The 21,931-nt window shown below is 42.1% G+C and overlaps 1 protein-coding gene across 1 annotated transcript in view; it reads left to right on the forward strand.

Annotated features, from left to right (window-relative positions):
- The window catches only part of CLSTN2 (calsyntenin 2), a 641,924-nt gene that overhangs the window by 228,631 nt on the left and 391,362 nt on the right, over positions 1 to 21,931 (forward strand). Inside the window, exon 2 of the mRNA XM_082461191.1 lies at positions 8,824 to 8,946. Coding sequence (XP_082317317.1) covers positions 8,824 to 8,946 — 123 coding nt within the window. The remainder of the gene's footprint in view (positions 1 to 8,823; positions 8,947 to 21,931) is intronic.

Raw genomic sequence — 21,931 nt, forward strand, 5'->3', positions numbered from 1 at the left:
GTGATGGCAAATGTCACCCTATGTTTTGCGAGGCACACCCTCCTTCTATTTGGGTGACATCGGAATACCTGCTCATTGGAACCAAAGTGCTGCTAATTGCTTCAGGAGGTGCTGGGAAGGCAAAGCTGTGCTCCCCTCATTTATCAAGGTTCCGGGCACTGTGTCAGGACCTGTGGACATCATTGTGACTAGGATGCTTCCTCTCCTTGAAGAGGGGGAAGGAGGGGCAAGGAACCAGCTTATGGCAATGTGGCGGACCTATAGCCTAATAGCAGGCAGTGCAGGGTGACAAGGTGTACAGAGGAGGACCACTGGAGGAGGGGGTGCTGGAGCTGCATCTGGCAGGATGAACAGGCAGGAGCCAGGAGAAAGGAGTGTGAGGAGAGGGGCAGACAGCACAATGAGGGCAAAAGCATGGGTCATGGAGGGAGCGAGGGTCTTTGGGTGGCTTCCCTGATCTTGTTGTTGGAGAGCAGGAGAGCTTCTGATGGATCCTAGGCAGGGAAGTCAGGACCAGATTTGCCCTTAGGCAGGCTTACCTCCACCTAGACACAGATCCCATCCCACCCTCACTCCGAAGCAAGGAATAAAAATACTTTTTGAAATGCTATGACAATTATTGTAGTTAGGAGTCATTTTATTGCAAGAACAGACACCCACTCAAACTAGTACAAATTTACAAAATGATGGTTGGTGGAAGAATTATTGAAAGGCTTCACTAGGGAGCCTCAGACAAGCCACGGCAGGCTGGCAAGTCAGTGAAAGGTGAGCAGGGCCAGGACTGGAGAACAGAATGCGGGACCAGCCTCTAGATCTCCTGCAGCTGCTTGGGGTTCTTCTCTTCTCTCTGTATGTCGGCTCCCAAATCCTCTGTCTCCTGACTGATTAGCTTTCTTGGATTTTAATAGCTTTCCATCTCCATCTAAATGTTGGGTTGGGTGATCACTGCATGAACGCCAGCCCCAACTCCTTATGAATTTTCACCTCAAGTGCCCATCGCCAAATACATTATAGTTTCTCGGCCTCTTAAATGAAAGTTTAAAGATCCAACCAATTGACCCAGCCTACTCCACCCACGGATGCCCCCTGGTCTAGGCAATTCTACCAGGGGATGGAGTCAGAAGGAGAAACTGGGCATGACAGGCAAAAGAACAGCCTGACAGTCACTAGAGTGACCTGTTTCCTAGGATGTAGTTAACCTCACTGGAGCATTTTGCAATCAGTATGGTATGTTTTTACTCACAATTCAGTTTTACCCAGGGAGAATTCTGAGGACTGAGGAGCTAGCAATGGCCAGAGGGTCAACTGCAGGATGTAGGTAGAAAGACTCAAAGGGTGAATCATCAGCCACTTGGCCCTGCTGCTTGGATTGAGTGTTAATGCAGTTTTTCAGTGGTGCATTGAGTGGAAGCAGAGAGACGAGAGCCAAGGCGTGTTCTGCGGATGCATCTGTGTTCTAGTTAAAGGCGCACTGAGGGGCAAGACCTAATTTCTCTATATAAATGGAGCAGAAATATCACACTGGCATTTCCTCTATATGAGTGCAAAGACACAGGCATTTTCCAGATGCTGAAACATCATGGAAAGGAGACAAGACAGAGGCAAGAAGCAGTTCCTAAGGGGGCATGATATGACAGAGTTCAGCCTCGAGAGGAGTTGTATAGCAAACAGGGACATTATCTCGTGAAGAACTGATGAAAAGTCAGTTCTGAAGTTACAACCAAATGGAGCAAAGCGTGTGCTGACTGGCCTCGGTCTACTGGAACAAAAAGGCAAAACGTTTGCCAGGGAAGGGAAGAGATTAAATAGGAAATTACAGCCGAGCCACCATCATCAATACCTATTGCTTCTTTCTGGAAAGGAGATTGTTCTCCAGTGTCTCTTGAAGCCAGAGTTTGGAAATGGTTCCTGGATGATTCTGTGCAAGCCAATAAGCCTTGGGTGATGTAGATGATATCCATCAGTCCAGCCTCTTGGCTGGCCTTGCCCCTCAAACTATGGTCTCCAACCAAATATAACTATTTACATTCCCCCCATGGTGTAGCAGGGTGCTTTTACCATCGGGCCCTTGCCCATGCAATGTTCCTCTGCCTGGAACCCTCCATATCTTTTATCCCTGCTTAATTCTTACTGCTCATGACTTAGAATCTACTTTCTCCAGGAGGTAATTCTGGATTGCCATGGTGGGGTGAGTGCTTCTCCTCTCTTTTTCCATAGCACTCTGCTTTTCCTCTTCTTACCTACCTCTTGCTATACTGGTTTCGTGGATCCCTTTCCAGTCTGAGAGTCTCTTGAGGATAAGGACTTTGTTTTTGTCCTATATTTATTGAAGTATAATTTACGCACAATACAATTCACTCTTTTTAAATGTGCAAATTGATAAGTTTCAACAAAGACACATAGAGGTGTGACTATCACCACAATCAAGATACAGAATGGTCCTTCAACCCAGAAAGTTCCCTTGTGCCCCTTTGCAAGCAGACGCTAGCAATTACTGATCTGTTATCTATCCTTATACTTTAGCATTTTCCAGAATGTTATATGAACGGCATCAAACAGCATGTAGTCTTTTGTGTCTGACTTCTTTCATTTCACCAGTGAAATACTTTGGAGATTCATCCATTTTGTTGCATGAATCAGTTGATTTCCTTTCAGTGTGGAGTAGGTGTTCATTATATGGATATACTGCAATTTGTTTATCCATTCACTAGTTGATGGCCATTTTAGTTTCCACTTTGGCACTATTCTGAATAAAGAGTCTATGAACATTTACCTACAAGGGTTTTTGTGTAATTTATGTTTTCATTTGTCTTGGATAAATCCTAGGAATGGAATTGCTGAGCCATTTTATAAGAAATTGCTAAACTGTTTCTGAACTGACTATATTATTTTACATTCTTACCAACAATGGATGAATTTCAGTTGCTTCACATCTTCATCAGAACTTGGTATTGTCAGTCTTTTTTTTTTTTTTTTTTTAAACTTTGGTTTTATTCATTTATGGCTGTGTTGGGTCTTCATTTCTTGTGCGAGGGCTTTCTCTAGTTGTGGCAAGTGGGGGCCACTCTTCATCGCGGTGCGCGGGCCTCTCATTATCGCGGCCTCTCTTGTTGCGGAGCACAGGCTCCAGACACGCAGGCTCAGTAATTGTGACTCACGGGCCCAGTTGCTCCGTGGCATGTGGGATTTTCCCAGACCAGGGCTCGAACCCATGTCCCCTGCATCGGCAGGCAGACTCTGAACCACTGCGCCACCAGAGAAGCCCCTGTCAGTCTTATTTTAACCATTCTAGTAGTGACATGGTGATATCCCATAGTGGCTTTAATTTACACATTTTTGATAACTATTAATGTTGAACATCTTTTCTTGTTCTTATTTGCTGTTCATATATTTACTCTGGTGACAAGTGTGTTCAAATTTTTGCCTTTTTTAAAAAAAAAAGATTATTTGTCTTATTTTTGTGTTGTAAGAGTTCTTTATAAATTTTGGATTCAAGTCCTTTATGAGATATGCTTAGTTAATATTTTCTCATAGTCTGTAACTTTAAAATATTTTCTTTAAATTGTTTTCCAAGGATAGAAATTTATAATTTTTATGAAGTTTAATGAATCAATTTTATCTCTTATGATTCATGCTTGTTTTTGTCCCTTCTAATAAGTCTTCACCTAAACCAAGGACACTCAGGGTTTTTTTTCCTATGCTTACTTTTAAAGGTTTTGTAATTTTTACTCCTACATTTAAGATCATGATCTATTTAGAGACAATTTTTGTGTATGACGTGCAGTAGGATTGAAGTTCCAAAGCAACATTTAATGAAAGGACTATCTTCTCCCCCACTGAATTATCTTTGAATCTTTGTCAGAAATTAACCATATGTATGTGTCTATTTCTGTATCCTTCATCCTTTCTATTGACCTGTATGTCTATCTTTATGTTAGTATCACACTGTCTTGATTAGAGTAGCTTTATAATAAGTCTTAAAATCAAGTAGTGGAAGTCCTCCAACTTTGCTCTTCTTTTTCAAAATTGTTTTGGCTATATCAGGTCTTTCTCATTTTCATATAAATTTTAGAATTAGCTTAACCATTTTAAAAATTCTGCTATTATTTTGACTTGGGTTGCATTGACACTTATAGATCAGTTAGGGGAAAATTTACATCTTAACTATGTCTAGTCTACCAAATCATGAACACTGTCTATCTCGTCACTAAGACCTCTCCAGGTCTTCATTAAATTCTCTCAGCAATATCTTAGAGAATTTACAGATCTTGCACGTATTTTGTGAAAGTTATTCCTAAATGTTTCTTTTTTTGATGCTATTATATTAATATTTTTAAATTTAAATTTCCAATTGTTTATTTCTAATACATAGAAATACAATTGATTTTTATAGATTGACTTTCTATCCTGTGACATTCCTAAACTCATTTATTAGCTCTAGTAGTACTTTTGTAGATTCTGTAGATTTTGCTTCATTGATGATCATGTTCTCTGAAAATAAAGACAATTTTACTTTTTCATTTCCAACTTGAGTGGGAAAATATTCACTCTTTAATCATTAAGTATGATGTTAGCTCTAGATTTTTGTAAAAGCTCTTTGTCTGAGTAAAGAATTTCCTTCTATTCCTCATTTGCTGATAGATTTAATTATGAATGAATGTTGAATTTTGTCAAATGCTTTTTTCAGGGACATTTTTCCCCATTTTACCACCGATGTTTAGACTGTTTTTGCACATTTTAAGTACTCCATAGATATTTGTTGAATGAATGAAGCTGGGCTAAATACCTCTGAGAATGTAAGGTTATACTTCAACCATTCAGAAGCATGAGATGAGCTAGGGGGACTTCAGAGTATTTGAATGCTTAGTCATGTCAGGAGTACTAGATTTGCCTAAATGATCATACAGTTTTTACAATATTCCTATGAAGAAAGTGTCTCCATTTTACAAATGAGGAATGAATAATAGATGGAAAGATTAAAAAGCTATAATATTGTTGGGATGTGGGGAAGTAGTTCTGTGTTTCATTACTTAACAGAAATAAAAAGACAATCAAGACAATCATTAAGTTCAGAAAACAAAAAATAAACAATATGATATTGCTTATATGCAGAATCTAAAAAAAAATGATACAAATGAACTTATTAACAAAACAGAAACAGACTCACAGACTTAGAGAACGAACTTATGGTTACCAGGGCAGAAGGGTGGGATTGGGGGGAGAGATAGTCAGGGAGTTTGGGATTGACACGTATACACTGCCGTATTTAAAATGGATAACCAACCAGGACCTATTATATAACACACGGAACTCTGCTCAGTATTACTATGAAACAACCTAAATGGGAAAAGAATTTGAAAAAGAATGGATACAGGTATATGTATAACTAAATCACTTTGCTGTACACCTGAAACTAACACAATATTGTTAATCAACTATACTCCAATATAAAATAAAAAGTTAAAAAAAAAAGAAGGATGCTGGTTCCAAATATAATGCAAGTTAAAATGGAGGATGATTCAGCCATTTGATGGAATGAATAAATCAAGAATCCAACTGGTCTCTATACAAGGAATGGTGTTCTTGGAATGACGGTTGGACCACTAAGAAGGAAAAGTAATCCTTGCACGATACTTGGCTCAGCCATGAATGGTATCTTCATAGTCAAAATAATGTAAATTAAAGTTATTGGTTTGCAACCGTGAGGATTTGATCTATACACAAAGCAAAGAAGATTTCATTGGGGTTACTCATCAAAGTGCAAATGTTTATCAACCTTGACAAAGCAAAAATTGAGATAGATCTGAAGGAAGTTAGAAAGTGGGAGAGAAATGAAGAAATTTTAGGAATATGAACCTTTTTATTTTCCAAAAAGGGAATATTTAAACCCCTCTGAGACTCAGTTCCTCACCTGCACAATGAGATACGAAGTTTCATCTAGAGGGTTTGTTGTGAGGATTAATGAATGAATGTAAAATGCCTAAAATGGGGTAGGTACTCAACTAACTATAGTAGTGATAGAGAGGAGAATCCCCACTAATGATGCAGAAATCTCGACTTCTTAACTTCAGGGTCTGCAGAGCACCTTTCCTGCGACACTTTCACTGCCCAGAGAGCAGGGGGGTAATGAAAGAGCAGGGGCTATGTGGCCAGCCGAGGACATCTGAATGACATGACAACACTGTGGGCGGTGTCATCTTCCCCATTTTACAGCTGAGGGAGTTGAGATGCTGCGTGGCCAACTGACTTGCACTGAATTAGCCCTGAAGTGGCTAAACCAGGGCCACAACCCAGCAACCATGACTCTAGATTCCGTTGTCTGCCACTGAGCTAAGTGGCACGTGAATCTGCAACACTGGGTAAGCTCCTGGTATATCTTCTGTACACATTTCTAATGAATAGGCCCCTAGGTTTAATTAAAGGAAAAAAAGATTAATTATTTTTCCCAACAGTTGCAAATTATTTACATTGCATTTGTGTTGATGGCTAATAAAAGAGCAAAGGAGCATGGGGACAGCCCAGAGTGGCTGTAATTCTTCCAGGGTCCATAATGAAGCACTAGTTTGAATGCCAACAAGTGAGCATAGATGAGCCTGCTGCCGCATTAAGACCTGCTCTAGGCAAGAGGTTCTCTACCCTGAGCATGATTCAATCATCAGAAATAGGTCTCAGAGGCCAACACCTGAGAATAGCAACGCTTATGTCCATGCCCCACTAAACTGCCCCTCGGTTAGTTCACGGTTGCTGTGGAATGGGTGACAAAGGGCAAAACAGTGGCCCAGGTTGAGCCTACCACCAATGCTGGAACAGCTCTTAACTGACCTTTTAAAGCATGATGGAGTGGGAAGGGGACAGAGCCACTGTCACAGATCTGTTCTCAAATCTATGTATAAGTTTTTGCTTTGCCATGGCTATTGAAACAATATGTAATATGTATTGTGTGTATAATATATACTATAATGTGGGTTATATAGTGTAATGTGTATTACATATATTATGATATGAGTGTGTGTGGGGGGCACTTTTTGGATGTCATTATGTAGGAAAGAGTTTTGGGTTTTCACCATTCTTAGTTATTAACCCTGTGGCCATCTTGGGAATGTCACACCTTGTGAAAGTAGTTTCTTTGTCATTTTCATAATGATCACACCTACCTCTCAGGTTGCTGGGGGGAACATTACATATGTGACAACATCTCTTAAACTGTGAAGCAGGGTGTGAGGATTAGCATTAGGACAGCTTTGATTATTCTAGGGCTCCCTCTAATCTGTCATTTCATTTCTAAGCAGCTACTCTGCACCCAGATTCCTGTGGGGGAATAAAAGGACAAACCAAGGAGCTCCCAGTTGAAGAATTAGATTAATAGTTTAGAAAGATCACTCTTAATGTCTGTGTGGAGGATGGATTGGAATGGGACAAGACTTCTTACTGGAAGACAAGTCAAGAGGCCATTGCAGCTATTCTCATAGGAGAGCTGGGCCAGAGACAAATCAAGGGGCTGGAATTAGCAGAAATAGGATATTCACCAGATGAGATTTTCACATGGGACTATCACACCAATCCTGGTACAAGTCTTAGTGCTGGTTGACTTTAAGTTATCTTGTATTCATTTGCTCATAACAGAGTACCACAAACTGGGTGTCTTCGAACAGCAGGAATTTATTGTCTCACAATTCTGGAGGCCAGAAGTCTGAAATCAAATTGTCAGCAGGACCATGTTTGCTCTGAAGGTCTCTCTTGTAGGTTTTGGTAGTTCCTTGGCTTGTGACAGCACAACTTCACTCTTCATGTGGCGTTCTCCCTGTGTGCATGTCTGTCTCTGTGGCCAAATTTCCCCTTTTTATAAGGACACCAGTCATTTTGGATTAGGGCCCACCCTAATAACCTCATTTTAACTTGATTACCTCTATAAAGACCCTATCTTCAAATAAAGTCACATTGCAAGGTACTGGAGGTTAGGACTCCAATCCATCTTTTGGGGGAGACACCTAAACCAGTGATATATATTTGATACGTATTTTTTTAAATTAATTAATTAATTAATTAATTTATTTATTATTATTTATTTATGGCTGTGTTGGCTCTTCGTTTCTGTGCGAGGGCTTTCTCTAGTTGTGGCAAGTGGGGACCACTCTTCATCGCGGTGCGCAGACCTCTCACTATCGCGGCCTCTCTTGTTGCGGAGCACAGGCTCCAGACGCGCAGGCTCAGTAATTGTGGCTCACGGGCCTAGTTGCTCCGCGGCATGTGGGATCTTCCCAGACCAGGGCTCGAACCCGTGTCCCCTGCATTGGCAGGCAGATTCTCAACCACTGCGCCACCAGGGAAGCCCATTTGATACGTATTTTAAGTGTATTAATTGTACATTATACAGTATATCATTCAGCTGATCAAATTATTGAAGAGCAACTTAAAATGCTATATAATTTAGACCATTTAGATAGACTCAGTCTTTAATGGATCAGAAAATATTCAAATGTTTGTTTTATATTTACACATTTGTTGGTACTTATCCATATACATGTATATAAGATTCAGTAACAGCTCCTAATGATGGAATGGATAAGATTGAGGTCAGAAATCCCAGCATGCAGTTGTAATCTGCTAGTTTGTTGATTGATAATGGACTTTAACTCTGAAACATCTCTGAATAGATAGTAGCATTTAAGAATTAAAGCTTTTGAATAAGTTTTTAAAATATCTATACTGGGCATCTAGAAATAGAAATAATGGGATTTGGGCAATATTCATAATATTATTATGGATTCAAATAATGATCTTAAAAGTCAATCTTTTTGTTTTATTTTTTCCACTGTTTTCCAGTGAACAAGCACAAGCCATGGATTGAGACTTCATATCATGGGGTCATAACAGAGAACAATGACACAGTCATTTTGGACCCACCACTTGTCGCCCTGGATAAAGATGCACCGGTTCCTTTTGCAGGTGAGATGATAGCTTAGCATGGTTAGGCTCTGCTCATTTGGGAGACAAGTTGGGAAACCTCCACGAAACCCAGGCTTGGGCTTTATTGCTCTTGTCACCACCTGTGGCTCTCACAGATCAGCTTGTGCTTTCAAAGCTGTATGCTTCTTCTGATTCCTGGTGTGGATTCTGTATCTCGTTATGGTTTTTCTCCTTGGTGTTGCCTCCAATGCAAGACCCTTATATCTTCTTCTTCTGAGAGATGGTATATTGCTGAGGTGGCCTCTGGAGTTGGAAAAGCTGGGCCAGCAAGGCCTGTGGGGGAATTTTCCCTCTGGAAAGAGGGAAAATTCTGTATCTTCTCATCGACACGAGAAGATGTGTAACCCACTGTCCCTACTACCCACATATCATGAACAGGTGAAGACTTGTAACTTGGTAGATTGACAAGAGAAAAAGGAAAGAAAAAAGGATCAGGAGTTATTTGCTAAGGTTAGGACAAGCTTGTGCCCTTAAGCTTCAAAATGGGTGTGGCCTTTAGAGGAGGAATCTGGAGGCAGTGTCATTTTGCCCTTGCAGCTTGTGGCTAGAGAGCCTTCTCATTGTCATCAAGATGACCACTGCTTCCTCCTCTAACCTCCTGCAAGGGCCAGGTCCCAGGAGGGGTGTGTGAAAGAAGATGGCTGTGTCTCATGTTTCCATAGATTTTGGCAAAAAAAAAAAGGATGGGTAATGGTGGGGCAGGGCGGGGCGGGGCGGGGAGGGGCTGGACAGAGAATTTCTGAAGATGCCTACATCATGAGTGATATTGTTAACATTTTATAACTGTCAGGAGAAAGACAGGAAATTTAATGAAGGTTTTCAAGATTTCTAGAAGATTGCTTTATGATAGATGGGTGCCAGGCTGAGGTTTATACCATGATGAAGTCTAGTTTTTATGACAGTTTGTCTGTTACATTATGAGCTACTTGGGCAGAAAAAAATGGCTCTTTCACACTTCTAAGAGATAAGCTCTGTGAAGTCCTTTTTTTCATTATGGAACATTATAAAGTAAGGAGTGAGGGGGTGAGTTGAATGGGGAAATTCAGCCTTATGTGAAGACAAACCCATAAGCATTCTCGCAGAGCATGGGAGAGATATTCTAGACTCTCAGAAGAAGGTTTAATCTTTATTTTATGTAGAATGATAACCACCAAGTGTACCTAACTGTGACTTCCATGGTGTTTAGAGTTGGGACATTTCCATACATCTTCCAGCCATCCTCAGAGGTCCCAGCTCAACCAAAGGCCACTTGGCAGTGTAAATCCCATGCTGTCTTTTCCACAGCAGATGAGGTGTCTTCCCCAGACCTTCTTTACCAGCCTGGGAATATTCCAACTCATCCCCTTCTTGAACATAACTATACTGAGGTTAATCATCAATTCTCACCAACCCACTGGAAATGAGATTTTAAAACAAACACTAGCAAAAATGTTTGGGTCATGGGAATGTTTGGACTGGCATGCACTGTGCACTTAAAAAAATGAAATAGAGACAGCATTTAGAAGTTGGGAAAGTTTGCATAAAACTGCAGGATTCTGGTTTATCTTGATGAATTAGATCTGAAATACAGAGCTGTGTTGTGGCTTCCCTCATTAGACTGAGCATGTGCAGGTCCTTTATTCATCTTTCCATTCAAGTGCGTGACCCCTCTTTAAGATATAAGAGAAAAAACTAATGACATATTAAATGGGAAGTAAACAGATGCTTTTAAGTCACTGTAAGGTAGAGAGGCTAACACTTTAAAAGATGAGGGATGTGTCTGATTATTCGTTGTGTCTGCCTCAGTATAGCCCTGTTCTCATCCAATAGTGTACTAGGAAACTGAGGTCGTTGAACAAGCTGTTCTACAGTAAACTTATAAACTCTAATGTAAAGACTAAAATGGAAAAAAAAATTCAAGCAAATCTGCTATTTGAAAGTTTGGATTACAAACACTTACCTTCCTTGGTGGTCGGCCTGAAGGACAGTTAATCATTTCACCTGAAGATTGACCAAAGGATTTCCTTCAATGCTAAATTCATCAAATACTTTTAAACTTGAAGTTGTATTCTGACCATCAGACGTGACCACGGGTGTTCTGACACCTCTTGAAACTAAGGTTTGCTTCTAAGCGAAGCCCTGAGCAGTTATTTCCATCTGAAGACAATCTCTACACTCCGCCTGATATTTGCAGCTGCGTTTAAAAAAAAAAAAATCTAGCTTAATGCATCAAAATATAATCTTGCAAGTTCTTAAGAGTAAAAAGTAAAGGTGCTTTTTAGAATGGTCAAAGCTATTTTTCTCAGCGTTATTTATGATTGGCTCTGAGATAGGACATAGACACTAACCAGCCATCCATGCTGCAAAGAACATTTATCCTAAAACATTTAAAACATTTATCTTAAAAATAAAATACTGAAGGTTTATTTCAGATCCCTATCATTCTCATAAAATTGAAAAATTCATATCTGCCAGCTCCATCACTTCTTGAAGTCAACTGCAGCTTTTGGTCCCCCCCCCCACCCCCTTATCAACTGCTCTGGTGTTGTGTGTCAGTTTTTCCACCCGCATCCCAGTGGTCTTTATTTCCAGCTTAGCCAGTGAGATGAGCTACAAACTCATGGGGAGATGGTTCCATCCGTATCACTTTTGCTCTGTCTTGTTTCTCTTGAGATTTTCCCTCTTTAAAAACTTTTTAAGAAAAATTTCCTACCTAAAATATCACTCATTTAAATAAAAATCATGATTGAATTTTGTGGATAAATACAAAATTCAGGGATATAAAATAGCTTTTATTATATATCTCCTGATTATGACAATGTGTTTATTGTAGGAAATGTGAAATCTTCTTACCCCCAGAGAGAGTCTCTGTTAAATTTTAGTGTATTTCTTTCCAGTCGTTTTGCTACTCTGTTTTAATCCAAAAATAGTGATACACTTTATATTCAATATTATAACTTATTTTCCTACTAATGAATATACACTATTTTATTAAATACTCTTCTGCATCTCATTAAATGGCTGCATGATTTCCAACTCAATGAATATTCTACAGTTTACCGTTCTTTTACTTTTTTCCAGCTTTATTGAGATATAATTGACATACAGCATTGTGTAAGTTTAAGGCATACAACGTGTTGACTTGATACACTTATATGTTGCAAAATGATTACCACTGCATAGTGTTACCTAACACCTCCATCTCCTCATGTAATTACCACTTCTTTTTGTGGTGACAATATTTAAGGTCTACTTTCTTAGCAATTTTCAAGTATATAATATAATATTATTAACTCTAATGACCATGCTGAACATTAGATCTCCCAAACTCATAACTTGAAGTTTGTACCCTTCGACTGACATCTCCACATTTCTCCACCACAACCCCTGGTAACCACCATTCTGCTCTCTGTTTCTATGAATTCAGCTTTTTCACTGTCCACATATAAGTGATATCATACAGTATTTATCATTCTCTGTCTGACATTTCACTTAGCATGCTGCCCTCAAGGTCCATCCATATTGTCACAAATGGCAGGATTTCCTTCTTTCTCATAATGAGAAATTTGAGATTTCTCAGCCATTATTATGGCTGAATAATGTCTGTATACATCTCCTTTATTCATTCATCCATTGACAGACAGGTAGTTTCCATATCTTGGCTATTGTGAATAATGCTGCAATGAACATGGGAAGGCAGATAATCTCTTGAAGACCCTGATTTCATTTCCTTTGGGTATACACCCAGAAGTGAGATTGCTGGATCCTATGGTTGTTCGGTTTTTAATTTTTTGAGGAACCTCCATACTGTTCTCCATAGTGGTTGTACCAATTTACATTCCCATCAGCAGTGCACAAGGGTTCCCTTTTCTCCACACCCGCTCCAGCATTTATCATTTGTAGACTTTTTGATGATGGCCATTCAGACTGGTGTGAGATGACGGGCAATTTGTCTATTTCAAGTCTTTTTTATTACAATATGTGTCTACATTTCTGATTCTATCATTTGGATGGATTTCAGAATTGGAATTAATTGGTCAAATATTTTAAAGTTCTGAAACCTGTTAAAATGCTTTCCAGAGAAGTTGTGTACATTTGCGGTCACATTCACACACGTCTATCATTCCCTGACCCTGTATGGCTCATTCTAATGGTGTGGCTTCATGGCAATAATATGGATTCACCAATTACAGTAGTCTCACTCTTTTCATCTGTGGAATAAATATATAAGCTTCCCAGGGTTGCTGTGTTGATTACATTTAAAGAATGTCTAGGATGCATGTTGCAGAGATTCAAGATATAGTAGAAGTTCTGTAAATTTGAGTTTACTTTTCATGATCCTTCTCTCTTCTTTCATAGAGGAGATCACTAACTCACAGGGAGCCCAAGAAAGTTGCTCAGTGTCCCAGAGCAGGCTAGCCGTGGGGCTGGGATTGGAGCCCAGGACTTTCATCCTTGCTGTGAATTCCCTTTCCCTGTGATATTTCCGTTTGATTCCTGCCACAGCTGATGAGCAGAGGCACTCTCTCTCAGTCAGTGAAACCTCCCTCAGACCTCAGTCAAGTCCATGAGACCTGACTCAGTTCTCAACCCGGTGTCTGAGCTCAGTGGACATGATCTTAGAGAATCACATACAGAAAAATCCTTGAGTCATAATGCAAATTCTGTCCACTGCATGGCAAAAAAATGGTAATGAAAGCAAGCTGGGCACACCGTGAAATTATTAATTTCTACATGAGCCCCACTGAGGCCTGTTAGGAAACCGTGGAAACTTTTAAATTTAAAGGGAATTAGATTGCCTTTCAGAGGTAATGGAACTGCTCATTTGTCTACACTGGGCCAGTCTGGACTTGTCTTTCGGGAGGACGGGGCTACAGAGAATGATAAGGCATAATTGGCTGGCTTCCCAGCCTGGGTGACTCTCTGAAGGCTGCCCAGAAAATTGCCTGGGACATGGTTTGGCCTGGTTTGATTAGCTGGTTGTAGCGGAAGGTGCTTTTTCCTCCGTGGTTGTCTCCATGGGTCCCCCTTGTTCTGCCCGGCATCTGCGCATCTTTCTGCCTCCTTGTCTTTGGACCCACCCAGGGCCCTTGTTTGTGCTTTGGGCCCCAAAGCTGCCCAATGGCAGAGACCCTCCCTGGGGGTTTGTACAGCGATGGTGTCTTATAGCGAAAAAGGAATCCTGGTTGTGAACAGTCCCAGGTTCTGACCAGACACACGTGGTTTCACAGTTAGGCTCTGCCTTTGACCAGCGATATGGTCTTAGATAAGGTACTGAACTCCTCTGAGGGGCAGTTTCCTTATATTTCAAATGGAGGTAAACGCAGTACCTATTCCTGGGTTAATACATGGATTAAGTGAGATAATAATGTAAAGTACCAAGAGCGCTGGCAGCCAGGAGATGTTCAGTGTATCATAGTTCTGATAATCCTAGCAATGGTGTTAATGAGAGTAGTCAGAGTAATAATAATTCTCATTATCATCAATAGCCGTGTTTTATGCATTTTAGGTTGATTACAATGGTGTGATTAAAATCTGTGATGATGATGTTAAGGAAAGAAGAAAAGTAAGCTTGGAGTTTGTTCTGAAGGCTTGATGCCGTCACCCACTTGCACCACCAAGCTACGTTGCCTGGATTGTTTGGTTATGTGGCAGTCTGGGGACAACCAGTTAACTAATGCAGGGGAAAGTCGTCTGTGAATTGTGCAGAACTCTGTAAATGTTAGTTGAAAATGAACGTCCCCTTACATTCTACCTATCATTTATCCCTGTGGAGTAACCTATTCGTTGCAAGATATACTTTTAGATTACCACAGACCATGTGCCCTTTTATTATAAACACACACACACACACACACACACACACACACGTGTGCCAGCTCCTGCACACACAAAATTACATCCAAGCCTCATACCAACCCTGTGGAAAAAGTAGGTCAGCTGTTATGATTCAGTTTTGCAAGTAAGGACATTGAGACTTAGAGAAATTAAGTAACTGTTTCAGGTTACCAAGCTAAGGACAGACCAGCCCTGTCACTCAGTTCCAGACCCTCAGACTCCAAGTCCTGCCTTCTTTCCCCTCTGCCGGTTGTCCAGTGTTTGAGGCATATGTCACTGGCAGTAGAAGATTTCCATGGTACCCGGACATAGTGTTAAAGAAAGTTGAGCCCCATGCTAATCCATTCCCTTTTAACTTCTTTTTTTAATCTTTCTGATTATGTCAAGGAGAGAGGTGCAGTTTGGGAGGCTCAAGATGTCTTCAGCACCTCTCAAACACTTGCTAATCTCTCTTTTAGACAAAGATAGAGCAAGCGCTATCCCAATAGCACTCCGTAGGCAACAGCACTGTGCTAGAATTTTAATAGCATTCTGTTGTATTTTATTTAGATTACGCTCTGAGGCACATATTGCTGGCTTTTCAGTTTTCTTTTTAAATAAATTCAACGAAGTTTTTAAAACCCCAATTTAAAGAAAAATGTAAGTAAATAAGTATTTAGGTAGTTTATGGCAGTGGCAAAAAACCATGAAAGAGGTCTTTGGCTGAGTACCACGTGGATACCAGGCAATGGCCCCATCCAGGCCTCACTGCCCCATCCAGCAACCTCAGGATCACCGGCACTGGACACAGCCATCTTCAGTCTGTCCTGCCCCACGGCTCTCTGAGCTGTGGTCCTGGCAGCAGAGGGGCGGTCTGTGTCAGCCTCACCACGGATGCGCCTTTGCGTTCCAAGTTGGTTGCCGCGGGGGTCATTCCTGAGGGCCAGAGGGTGGTGTCCCACCCTGCTCTCTGAGCATTCACTTGGCCTCAGCCAGAGGTCAGTGCTTAGCAGGCCCTGCAGAGAATCAGATTTAGACTTAGCTCTGGAATCTACAATGTGGGCTACTGCCTTGGACCTCCCAGAGTTGGAATCTAGCATAAACAGGAACCAGCATCTATTCATTCAAATACATGTGAAAATTACTAAAAAGAATAAAGAATAAAACAGTATACCCATACTCCTAAAACCCTGCCAGACTGTTTTTATTCACGTCTAGATACATAGCTCTTATTAATTTGGATCATAGTATGTATGGTTCAGAGTCTTTTTTTTTTTTCTTTGCACAGAACATTTTCCAAGCAGATTGAAACAGATTCAAAAATACTACTTAAATGTAGGCATAATTATATATCATATAACTGTATCATAGTTTACTGAATCATGCTACTATGTTTTGTATATATGAGTTGTTTACAAAATTTTCCCATTTAAAAATAATTACACTGCCGTGGGCAACTTTGCTTAAAATACCTTTCTTATATAAACATAGGAGTCAGGATTTTATGTTTATGGTTTAGTTCATAGACAGTAAGTAAAAAAAATAAAATAAATAAACAGATGTGTCCTATTTTCAGTGGCAGATTGAGATTGTGTTGTCGAATGTTTCTGCTGATATGATCTGTGATTGCCCAATTTTCGAGCAGATGGTGGGGTTCAGGTTAGACTGGGAAGTAAGGACTGGAGGGGACTCCCACCCCTGTCTGCAGCCTGTGGCAGAGTCCCCTGGCCCCATCTCTGCAGGCTTCAGGCCTCCATCCCTATGGCAATGTCTCCCCCTCACTACAGTGACTGTGATCGAAGGGTTTCCAGCTGTAGGCAAGATGTGATTTGAGAACGATACAGAAGTTATTTTAAAGTTGAAAAAAATTGAGGGCTGAGGGCACAACAACCAGTAAATACGGCAGAAGATCTGGTCAGGTCGATGCCTGTGATCACTGGGGGGACGGGGAGGGGGGTGACAAGGAAAAGGTCCATTTGTAGTCCCCAGAAGCAGCAAGGCTTATTGGACCGCACCTATGGTCCTGATTCTGCTGGTGCTGGAGGGGCTTGCGAGGCAGGCTGGGAGAAAGAAAGGCCTGATGTATCCATCACTCTGGAATTGAAGTGTTGGTCGTCTCTATTCCTTGGTTCTCTTTCTTCTGCCAGCTTGGCAGCTGCCAGCCTTGACAGTGATGGATGTGGGGTTGGGGGCATAATGGGGGTCTGTTCTTGGTTATCCCTTCACGGGCACTGCATTCACTCCAATTTTCCCCTTTCACACATTTTATATCTCCCTCCTGTCTGCTGAGGACCAAGCAGCTCAGGAGGCAGATCTCAGCTCCCGTGGGGGTAGACAGGAGACATCAAGTCATGCTTGGGCACCGGGAGCTTGGAGCACAAAGCCCTACCCTCACTGAGATGAGAACACAACACTCCTGCCGCCACACTTTCTAGGGTGGAGCTGCTCTGCCAAAGGGAGGATAAGGAGCTTCCCTGGTTCTCTGCTGCCCATGAGTTTGGGGTCTTTGCCCTGAGTTTTTTCTCTTGGCTATAACAAATCCTTCCACTTTTTTCTTCTTGTTAATTATCCTCTTTCTTGGTCCACCCGAAAGTGGCTCTCAGTGTTGCTGAAAGTGTCTGTCTGTGTATCCCCTGCCACGTGGCCTTTTGTTGTTGTTGGTTTTAACTTCTCTCAGGCCATGTGGCATTGCAGCCTTGGTAAGTTTTGGATGGCCCATCTCATCATAAAGATTCTACTGCTCACTTCTCCTCCATCACATTCTATGCTTAATCCTGGTATCCCAGACCTCTCCACAGGAGCCTGGTTGGACTGCGTTCTTTGGCAGCAGCTGGAGACCCCGTGAGTGTGGTCACACATGGTCACAAGGGATGGCTGGAGGAGGGACTAGAGCCAGAGTGCAGGGGAAGGAGCTTGGGAGCAAGGGGTGGTCAGTCAAGGAGGAAGAAGAGGGCGAGGGTCCCAGGTAAATCCCCACAACAGGGGCTGACTGGAGGTAGAAAGCTATCCACCAGTGACCCTGACCTTCTCGATGAGAAGATTCTAGTGAAGGTGAAATCATGCCCCAGGTAAAACTAATGCTTAAGGGAGAACCAGTGGATACTGTGGGCTGTTCTCCATCAATAAGGATGAGGAGTAAGGGACATTCAAGGAGGAAGGTTTGCCTGGGACTGAGAGTGTCCTAGGTTGTGGGACTTTCACTGCCAAAACTGAGAAGGTCCTGATAAACTGGAGCAAATTAATTACCCCAGCAGGAGGGATGTGGAGTCCCAGGTTGGAAAACTTGAGTGCTGGCCCTGAGAGAGAGCTTGAGAGACGCCCTTGAATGTAGGAATTTCAAGTCTCCTGGGATTCTGAGTTAATGACAGTATACTAAAACAAGATGAAAAGTGAACAATAAAATTAATAGTAATAGCAGGACTGTTGCCAGCCCATATGGTAACTGTGCCAATTAGAAACAGCTGCCCCTCCTTTCAGACAGACACTGTCCTGCACCAGAGTACATTACTTAGTAAGTGGAGAAAGAGGTGGATTTTAACCCCTAAGTTGTCCCCTTGATCATACATCCTTGTACAGGAAACAACTTGCACACAGCACTGAAAATTAACTAACATTTATTGAGCCCATACTACATATCAGGCACTGTGGTAGGTATTTTACACACACTACATCATTTACTTTTTACAACAGTCCTCTGAAATAGGCATTCTCATTATCCCTATTTTATAGACGGAGAGACTGAAGTTAAGTCAGATTGTATAATTTGCTCAGAACATAGTAGTAAAGAAGTTGTCATTCCAAATGATAAAGTTGACATCTCAGTTAAGTGTTGCTGTCCAACAACCACTGCAAAACTTAGAATCATTGAACAAGAGCCATTCATTCTTTCTCATGAGTCTCCCTATTGATTGGGCCGCTGTGCTAATCTGAGTCAGACTCAGCTGATGCCAGCTGGGCTCATTCGGGTGTCTGCAGACAGCTGGTGGGCAGGCTGTAGGCTGGCTGGTCTAGAGTGGCCTTGCCTGGGATGACACCATTCTCCTGCATGTAATCTTAGGCATGTCAGCAGGCTAGCCAGAGCATATATATTCCTGTGCTGATTGCAGAGAAGCTTAAAAGCACAGAAATGTGCAAGGACTTTTGCAAGCAGCTACTTGGGACAATTTGTTACTGTCCCACTAGCTAAACAAGTCACATGGCCAAGCCCAGAGTAGGAGCAAACTACCAAAGGGCACAGACAGGTGACAAGTTAGGGTCATCAGTGCAGTCATTCTATCACTACTCTTAGGCCACAATTATTCACATCCTTCTTTAGGCAAAATATGGTCACTGTATCCTGGGACTCCCAAAAGTGGTATCCAGTCATGGCATCTAGCTTGAAGCCAAGATTTTGTGATCCTCATCAGGTCTGGATGCAGGTCCTCTTGATCCAGAGAACTGTGAACTAAAAAGATAATTTATCTTCCCCTACACACCCTCCGGGGAAAGGAAAAACACAATAAATTCTGATTCAAAAGGGAGGAAAATGGGAGCCACACAACAATCTCTGGACTTGCCTGTAGCAATCCTGATATTCCTGCCAGAAAAATGTTGCCAGGTTCCCCCATTTTGAGGGTGATTCTGTTCTGCAAGAGGGCTCCCCAGTGCACTGTTTTCTACTGCTCCCCGTTAACCACTGTTCTGTTTTGCCATCATTCGGTTCTGCTTCATCCCATGCCTGGTGGACTCAGTGGGAGTGGGCACGGTGCCCCTGAGGTCAAGTTCCTGGCCTCAGTCCCTGAGGACACTCTTAGTTTCATTCATCTCTATGTCAGTGTCCCTGACTCTGTCCAGCTCAGCCAAAGACAATGGGCCCAACTGAAGTCCAAAGTCTGGAGCTCCTTATATAACAAATCAGGAAACACACAAAACAAAAACAAAGCCTTTGCTTTTACTGGAGAAACAATTCAAAAGGCACAGTCACTCTTCCAGCTCCAAGCTCAAAGACATCTGAGCATAAAGGACCTCCAATCTATGGCCTTATTGACAAGTGTGATGCCAGCATGTTTATGGTACTTTCACACTCACTGCCCCTGGTGGCCAGATTCCAGGCCACATGACCCAGCCCCCTTGCCTGACTATGATTGGACCTGGGGTGGACATCTGACTCTAGGTAGCTGATGAGTTGGCTAGTTCCAGCCTGTAGCCTGCTACCTGGGTAGAAAAGACCACGTAGGCCAGTTGGCTTCCTGTCTGAGTACTGAGGGGCCACACTGGAGGGTGAGGGTTGCAGATAAAACTTCTGTGACACATGCAAATCACAGTATAAGGGCTTGGTCAGCAGACTGAGAGAAGGCAGCTGGTCCCAGGGAGAAACAGATGTGACCAGAGGGAACAGAGTCTTAAGTGGTCCCTGATGGGAACTGTGGCCTCAGTTCCTGTGTAGTCCTGGTTTCCTGATGATCTCTGTACTTGTATCTCCACTCTGCCCTGAGATGACTATGTCTCTGTCTCTGAAAACCAAAGAGGCCAAATAAAAACCACCTGTTAATGTGGTTCCCTATATTGAGGACATGAGGCATTGTTTGAGCTACAGGAGAGAAAAGAGCCCAAGAAAGTTAGAATAAGGGAACAGCATGGAGAAGAAGTCACTGGAAATTTGAGAACACTGAAGAAATCCTCTTAAAAAGGATCACCGTAACCGGTGATCATCATGGTGAAACCAATGATAATTGAAAACCAGCTGCAACTGTCCATAATTGGACCGTTTAATAGCCAAGCTTAGACAAGTTAATACCGATTCAAATCCCTTCTCTAGAAGCTATTTCTGCAGCTTACGACAGTAGCCATATTGAATAGGCCTGGAATCGGACCCCATCACAAATATTAATTATGAACATGGATTTGTAAGGTCAATGTTTTTTTCTTTAATAGGAATTAGGGGCCTATGAATGCAAGTCCTAAATGCCTTAGCTTGTTGTGAGATTCCAACGGAGTACAGGCAGGCATTTATAGTTCAGTTCTTCTGCTTTGGCAGTGTCCAGCGTGAGATCACTGAATACCTTGACATGAGTTCAGAGCTCGATTTTATGATCTTGTAGCTGCCTGTAATCACAGATGAGGCATCAAAGGCCAGCTGTCCTCCATGAACCTTGACAGTCTGTATAAACTAATTAGTTTTTTATGAGCCATCCTTTCAGAGGTTTGGAGAGAGGGCCTATTAAGCCAAGTTCAATATGATCTACAAACTTAAAAAATTATTATTATTTATCTAAGTTCCAGCTAAGTGCCATGGTAAATGACATCCCTGGCAATGGTCAGCTTGGGTGGCTGTGGACTTTATTAAAATATAATACCTTGTATTTTTTTTAGTAGAAAAGTGAATCCCAGTGCGGCAGGAGTTCTTTCTGCACATTAATGATACTAAGAGCAAAATTTCAAGGTCAGGGAAGAAAAAGGAAAACAATTTGGAAAGCGTGGGCATATCCGCAAAGCCCACTCCTGGCCCGTTTTGCTGAAGGTTGCAAGGGTAAAAACAGGATGCTCTTTGGCCCCAAGTCCAGTGTCCAAGAGCATCCCTTGGCCCTTTGCCTTTTTTGTGTCTCTCTCTTAGAGTCCTAAATCGGTAAGATGCCACATATAACACTCACCACAGCTTGCCCCGCTGCTGCCTGCCCCTCTGCTGTCCCTCCACCTCAGCGATCTTTGGGCCATCCTTCTCAGTGCTGTTTCCCGTCCCCTATGGTGTCTGCCCTGGGCTGGCCATACCATTTGGGTGTGTATTCTATCTCAGCCTCCGCCAGTGGGTGCTCCATCACTGCCCACCTATGATGCTTGTTGCTCTAACGCTGAACTTAGGGATCCACCATGATGCTGATTGGCCCAGTAATAGGGCTTCATCACCTCCCCTCACCACCTCTCTCCCAGCCAAGGAGGAAATGGCCTTTCTCCTCTTCTGGTCCACCCTTGCTTAGGGTTCCTGCAGAAATGTTGTTTGGACTCCTAGTGTTTACGCTTCTTTCTGTCCTCGCTTCCCAGAGATGGATGCGTGCTCCCAAGCTTTAGGTATGTAGGATAGGTTCACAGGCAGGCCAGAGCTGTGCTGTGGTACGTAACCTTCCACTCAAGTTTCTGCCGCTGATTCTGCCCTCTACCATCTGAGTTTTTTCTCATTTGTAGTGTTTCTCCT

Source organism: Balaenoptera physalus (genome assembly GCF_965194825.1).
Source record: "Balaenoptera physalus genome assembly, chromosome: 4".
In the NCBI taxonomy this organism is placed as follows: domain Eukaryota; kingdom Metazoa; phylum Chordata; class Mammalia; order Artiodactyla; family Balaenopteridae; genus Balaenoptera; species Balaenoptera physalus.